General features: G+C 39.0%; 1 protein-coding gene across 1 annotated transcript; it reads left to right on the forward strand.

The window, feature by feature from the left end:
* The first annotated feature begins 1317 nt into the window (after window positions 1–1317).
* anapc5 (anaphase promoting complex subunit 5) lies at window positions 1318–7282 on the forward strand. The gene is made up of 9 exons (XM_035658175.1): window positions 1318–1982; window positions 2072–2315; window positions 2480–2546; window positions 3337–3438; window positions 3559–3749; window positions 4424–4505; window positions 4629–4721; window positions 6075–6330; window positions 7215–7282. Exons 1-9 carry the CDS (start codon window positions 1883–1885, stop codon window positions 7280–7282), a joined length of 1203 nt encoding a protein of 400 aa, XP_035514068.1. The 5' UTR covers window positions 1318–1882.
* The last annotated feature ends 142 nt before the right edge of the window (window positions 7283–7424 follow it).

Here is a 7424-nt window from a genome sequence, read left to right on the forward strand (position 1 = left end):
AATTTAGTTTAGTTTAGTTTTTTATGTTATTTTATTTTTGTTTTGTTATTTTATTTAAGTTTAGTTTATTTTATTTTTGTTTTGTTGTTTTTTTATTTTAATTTAGTTTAGTTTAGTTTTTTTATGTTATTTTATTTTTGTTTTGTTATTTTATTTAAGTTTAGTTTAGTTTAGTTTAGTTTTGTTATTTTATTTTTTTTAAGTTTAGTTTAGTTTAATTTTGTTTTGTTATTTTATTTTATTTAAGTTTAGTTTAGTTTAATTTAGTTTTATTTTATTTAAGTTTAGTTTAGTTTAATTTTGTTTTGTTATTTTATTTAAGTTTAGTTCAGTTAAGTTTCTTTATTTTCGTTCGTTTTGCTATTTTATTTTATTTTAGTTAAGTTTTTTTATTTTATGTTATTTTATTTTATCTAACAGATATCATTATTGTTTACAACAACAACAAAAACAAATTAAAGCTGCAAGCAGCGATGAACGGGCCCTCGCACTCCACGCCGCTCGGGGTGCCGTCGTAACACGTGTTGACCACGACATGAAAATTTTACGTAAATCAGATCAAAATCGCCACGCAGCGCTTACTTCGTTTCACCAGCAGGTGGCGCTCTCACCTGACCTGCTTCTAATTGAAGCTTTACCGTCGTTTTTTATCTTGTAAAGTTCATTATAAATCTTCACAAACACACTTTGTCTTTCATGGAACATAAAGCCAATCAAACGTTTGGCATAAGAATAAAAAAAAATCATTATTATTATTATGAAGTTATAATTTAATTATCCAGATAATTCATAATAATATACATTTAAATCTGTAGCATGCAGCCTTGTAACAGCGTGTACAAGGAATCTGACTCCAGTTTCATGTTGCATAAACTGTTATGAACAGATATAATACACACACACACATATATAGATATATATATATATATATATATATATATAGACATTTAAAGGTTCAGTGGATGCTAGAATAAATATTATAGTACTATTAAATAGTATTTTATATACATGTGGGAGCTCGATTTGACAGTATATACACGGATGAATATAAAAGTGTTACTCCTGATGCTTTCACAGTCTCTCAAGTTCAGGAACTTTCAGCACATAATCACAATGTAAACTTTTATACTCTCATAATAACTACAGCTGCAACACAACAAATATTTAATTCATCTCCAACTATTTTGATATACAATTCTATTAATATTTATTTTGTTTATGAATAACTGATACATTCTCTGATTTCAGCTTCTGAAATGTGAATATTTTCTGGTTTATTTGGTCTTTTATGAGAGTAAACTGAATATTTTTGGGTTGTAGACAAAACGAGACATTTGAGGATGTAACCTGTGGGTTTGGTGATCAACATTTTTCACCATTTTCAGACATTTTATGGACCAAACAACTAATCGATTAACTGAGAAAACAACTGGCAGTAATCGATAATGAAACTATCAGGGATGCACCGATTATATCAGCTTTGTTTACTGACGTCGGTAAATAAGATGACATTCACTGATATCAGTGGTCTGTGTCTCACATCATGAACGAGAAGAAAAAGAAACTGAGCTGCAACAACGCAGCTTATCTTTAATTTCTTTGTTTCCAGCCACAACAGGACGAATAAATAACAACAAAAACACATCTGCAACAGCCAAATTATTCTTTTAAACATCAGTATTGTCACAGAATTTAGGCGCCTCCCTAGAAAAAAACAGTGAGCTGCAGCCTAATAACCAAAGTCCCAGAGAAGTATGAAGACAGTATAAAGACAGAATAAAGACAGAGTAAAGACAGAATAAAGACAGAATAAAGACAGAATAAAGACCAGAGTGATGTTAAAGTACTGACGTGTTGTTTTTCCCCTCACAGGCTCCATGAAATGGCCAACGGAGAGCTGAAGGACATGGAATACTTCTTTTATGACCTCCCCAATCCGTACATTGCGTTTGATTCTGAGGCCTATAAAACCAGCGTTGTGGGTGAGTTCACGCCACCGACAGGAAGTCCTGAATCACCTCGCTTTATTCTCATTAAAGCGTTAAAGCTGCGTCTCACTTGTGTGTTTCAGGTCTTTTTATGAGGCACATGTTTCTGGCCTACGACAAGCTGTCTTTCAGTCAGGTGTACAAGCTGTACAAGTCCCTGCAGCAGTACTACCACAGCCACTACGCCAAGCCCAGCGACGGGCAGGTGGGTCTGCCGGCGCTGGTCGCTGACGACTCCGACATGGACCTCACCAACCCGGAGGACGCCGTCGGGGACAGAATAGACAAAGAGGAGCTGGACACCCCGTTGCACGAGTCCGAGCTGAGGTTAGTGACTGAGTTTTATTATTTTATCTATACTTTTTGAGAGTTACAGCGGCTGGAAACACACATCCACACTGGCCTTCATATATATAATCTAGAGTCTTATGTACGGGATAGAAAGTAACTCCCAACCAACAGCTTTTGGTGTTATTTTGTCTCCGTTGTAGAAACGACAACGCTCCCAGCAGAGGTCCCCTGTCACAAAAACAAGCAGAGTACTTTCTCGCAAGACAGGTGAGTGTTTCAGTGGTCGAACGCGGGTTGTTCAATATTTAGAGAGCAGGTATAGAACGTGTAATCCCATTATTTAGATTATCTTAGCCAGTAACATGTTGTTTTAAATTGATTTGTTATTAATCTATAAACTGAATATAGAAATATAAAAACAGTAGATTATCCAGTGGGTATAGTCTGTCAGAAGAGACATTCATCTGCATTATTCTGTACATTATAATATATATTTAACGTTTAACGCCATCAACGGTTTAAGATTAGATTTGCTGCCATTTAGGAGGAAAGTGTTCACATTTAGAAAAGTGACTGAGCAAACGTTTACAGCAGGATACATGAGAGTTACAGCCTCAAAGTAACGTCCTCACGAAGGGAAGCGCTATCAGCTGCAATCACACTGATGAGACAGATTTTGTTTATCAGCCTCATGATCGCAGCCAATTATCTCCAAATGTCAGATAATAATTAACTGCTCGATTCCTAATGTCTGAATCAAGGCTGACGTGAACTGAACTGTATTTTCTGGTTTAAACCAGAGCAGATCGCACTGGCAGGAAGTCAGACGCAAACGGCGTAGAGAATCTGGATAATTTACAAATAAAATGCAGCATGCAGAGTCAGTCAGTCAGAAGCAGGTTGGAGGAGATCTGAAGCGCAGAAACACACAGATTAGTTTCCCTTATAAGGACAAAGTGGTTGAATGAGAGGCCCATTGTGCAGCTCTTTGTCGTTACGGTAGAGAAGCACTGTAATAAGAGCAGTTCATTTACAGTTTGAAAACCTCTCTCTGCAGGCTTATCTCCTGAAGAACGACGAGAACAAAGCTCTAAAGCCTGCCGCGCTGCAGGAGGAGCTCAACAACATGCTGAAGTTTAACCCAGATTTTGCTGAAGCGGTGAGATCCATTCACTGAACTTTCCCTCCTTTATTACATTTCATCCTCTTGTTCATTGTTCAGTTTTGTTGTCCTGAAATATCTTCCTTATCAGCTCTGTGGTTGTTACTCTCTCCTCAGCATTACCTCAACTACCTGAACAGCATGAGAGTCCAGGACATCTTCCTCTCCGCCCACAGCCTCTTACATTATTTCGACCGCCTCATCTTGTCTGGAAACGAGGGAAAGAGCAACGGGGACGAAGGCTACGGCCGGAGCCTCCGCTACGCTGCCCTCAACCTGGCAAGCCTGCACTGCCGCTTCGGCCACTAGTGAGTACGAGAGCTGGAGGAGTCTGAGTCAGGGTTCAGGGTCAGACAGGGTTCCCATACGTCCTGGAAAACCTGGAAATTTAGAGAGTAGTTTTCCAGTTGTGAAAACCTCTAGAAATCTACTAAAATGACTAAAATATTTTAGCTGCTCTCTCAGATCAACTTACATGGAAACAGGATTAAAAGCATTCCAGGAGGCAATAAGGCAAAATAAAGTCAGAGAAATACAGAAACACAGAAGTGAGGTAGAATTAATAGAATAACCCTCATCAGTAAAAAAATAATTTAACTATAAAGCAGACTCTTATCTTTATTTATTTATTTCCGTAGCACAGCAATGTTAATTGTACGTGCAAACAACACTTTCCCTTTCTAGAAGTTACATTTTCTGTCAAATATAATACATTCTACCTGAGTCGAACTGTCTTATGAGCTGCAGCCAAATTAATGTTACAGGAAAACTGCAGTAAACTTAGTCAATACGCTGGAAACCTTTCAGCTAAGACCACAGCGGATTGTCCAATTAACGCTGACGACCTACAAGGCCTACTGGAGAATTATAAGACTGTTTGTGTCCTGTATTGTCAAGAAAACTCTTGGAAAATGTTGTGGAAAGGTGAAACCCTGACACACTATCTGTATAAAACAAAGCTTATACATCTGTTCTCTCTCAGTCAGCAGGCCGATCTGGCTCTGCAGGAGGCCATCCGCATTGCCCAGGAGTCCAATGATCACGTGTGCTTGCAGCACTGTCTGGTAAAAACCCTCTTTCCTCCTGTTCATCCTGTCGCTGTTGCACTAAGATTGACGGCTCATTATGTGTGAATTTAACGAGCGTTGCCTCGCTTTATTCCTCCCTGTCTTTGTGTCCAACATCAGAGTTGGCTCTACACGCTGGAACAGACGAGGGGATCTGACAGCACGGTGTTAACTGAGGACTCGGTGAAAATGGCTGCCCACTTCTGCCTGCCAGTGAGTGCACAGAGAGCTCTTAAACACAAAAATGCCTGGATTAAAGTGGTCGTTCATTAATTGTTGGCTCCCTTCTCACAGCAGTTTCAGTCCAGAAAATGGCTGTAATTTAAATTTTTTGGCCTCAAAATCTCAACATAAACCAACTGAAAACACCGACATTAAATCAGATGATACACTGTGCCAGAAAGTTTAACAGAGCAGCACAACATTATATATGTTTGTCAACTGCTAAAATACTTAAAATGCTATTAAACAGTAACACATTTTTTATCAAAACACAGTCTGCAGTTACAAAAAGGTGCAGTAGAAGTAGAGGTTTGTAGTAAATTCACAGTAATTAACAAACTTACTGTAGAAGAAACAGTATTACTGTGTACTGTAGTGTTGAATATATTGTATTATACCATGATTGGCTGCAGGGTGTCCATTAATTATTGATTACAGAATTATTCCCATAATATAGTTACTGTATTTACTGTTGATTTTTAAGTTTTCTTCCATATTTTACCGTTTAAATACAAGTTTTTACCATCAACAGAATCAGTATTTGGTGTGAGTTATGATGGTGTAATAGTCTGTAATACTAAAAAATTAGTTTATTCAGTTTAAATTCTTTTTGAAATGCCGTATAAATATTTTAACATGTAAAGCCAACAGATTAACGTATAAACAGACACACAGAAAAGTGCTTTTGTGAGTTTTTATGTAATTTCTTTGGTCTCCGTCGCTGTTTTGGATCCTGAATAACGACCATTTCTTTCAAGCAATGTGTCAGTTTTTCCATTATGTAGATTTTCTCTACTCTCTCCATCTACTGTTTCTAAGTAGGAGGATCCACTTTACTCCACTTCATTGTGAAAGCTTTTTGTTTTTACCAGCTATTAACAACATTTTGACCAGATACATATCTCACATTTGTACATTTTCTACTCGAACTACTCACACAGACCATAAAGCTCACAGAGAGATCATCATATCCTAATGTCTTTCTCCCAAAACATTCATATTTTGAGCCTTTTCTATAATATATGCGGGTGATCTGACAAAGACAGATGGATGTAAAACACTGATCACATTTTTCCAAAATAATTTAGTGGATGTTTGTTGTATTTTTGGAATTCTGATTCTCAGTGCATGTTTATCATCATCACATTTTAATGTTTTAATTATCATTTTTGTTCCTGTGTACAAACTGATTATAAACAGTTTTCCTTCAGTCAGTATTCCTCCATAAAATAAACACACAACCAACCCAGAATGCATCATTTTACGTGGCTAAACCAGCCGTTGTGTGTATATTTTATCTTTGACATCGTGCCCCCGCGCTGATCAATAATCTCTCTGCTGCAGTACTTGGCGTCTCTGGGCATTCAGTCTCTAGTCCAGCAGGGGGCGACGCAGGGTAAGACGGCCCACAAGCTGATGGACGCGCTGAAGGACACAGACATCCTGCACTGGAAGCACAGTCTGTCGGAGCTGATCGAGATCAGCCTGGCTCAGACTACGTCCATATGGAGGATGTACGGCAAGAGGTCAGGCTCTCCAGCTCGCCACCGCCAGCCGACACATGGCGTTCAGCTCCGCTCACTGTTTCTGACAGCAGACAGCAACATATATTTGTTCGATCTTAAACTTATCATAACATCATGTTTCAGTGTCTGTATCGGTAGTAGGGAAAAAAATAGTTGTCTACAGACCGATACACTTTCATATGATACCTTGTTCTCAGACCTATATAGAGCTCTCTCTGTGGCACAGATCCATCCAATGTTAGACAAGCTTTAATTGTACTGCGTAATTTTATCAAAAGGTTCAAACTCCAGTATAGGATAAAGAAAGAGCTGGCAAGATTTCCTAGTGATCAATAAAAAGGATAACTTCCCTGTTTTAACCAGCTAAAGCGACAACAATTTCCCTATGCTGGTTGTCTGTAATTACAAATATCATGTGTGTATGCTCAACAGAATTAAAACCAAGGTAGTAACTAAAGCCCCTCCTATGGACTTGTAAACAAATTCGTAGGTCAACTAGTATTTCTGGTTTTTCTGTGACTTTGTAGGCACCAGCACTGAATTAATACAGTATGCCTGAGCGAGCGCTCTAACCTTGGCGTGCCTGTGCGGAGTGAGGCAGGAATACTGCCTCTTATCAGATGACTGTAGAGTATGCGATCGTGATCATACCGCTCCGGACAGAGCCCTGCGACAGAAATGCACACGAGACAAAAGAGTATAAAGTGCTGAAGCTCTGTCTTGAGCATGGAAGAAACCCGATCATGTTTCTATTTAGCTCGTGACGCCGGGCCAACTGCTAATGATACGCACACGGGGCAGAACTGGCTAGACCAAGAATCGAGACAAGAATCTAGATATCGTTTACCTCATGCTGCAGCGTGTCAGCTCGCCAGGTGCAGAGCGCAGGCGAACGCTCCGGTTTTCTGCTGGACCCGAAGTGACGGGCTCTCAGACTGTCTCCCATGTTGAGGCCCAGCCAGCTGGGCCCTGCTGCAGAGCCAGTGGTGCTGCACGGCGCCACCAGGAATCCACAGAAAGGACTAATACGTCAATTGTCAAAGTTTTGTGCTTTTAATGATTTTAACACTCAGTTAATGACCATATTTTGTCTCTTTACGTTAGATGTCTGAAATGTTCATATTTTCATTGCAATAAAACTGATTTAATGTGAGTGGGGGGGGTGGGG

Source organism: Morone saxatilis, unplaced genomic scaffold, assembly GCF_004916995.1.
Source record: "Morone saxatilis isolate NCDOM2014 unplaced genomic scaffold, NCSU_SB_2.0 Contig16, whole genome shotgun sequence".
NCBI lineage: Eukaryota > Metazoa > Chordata > Actinopteri > Moronidae > Morone > Morone saxatilis.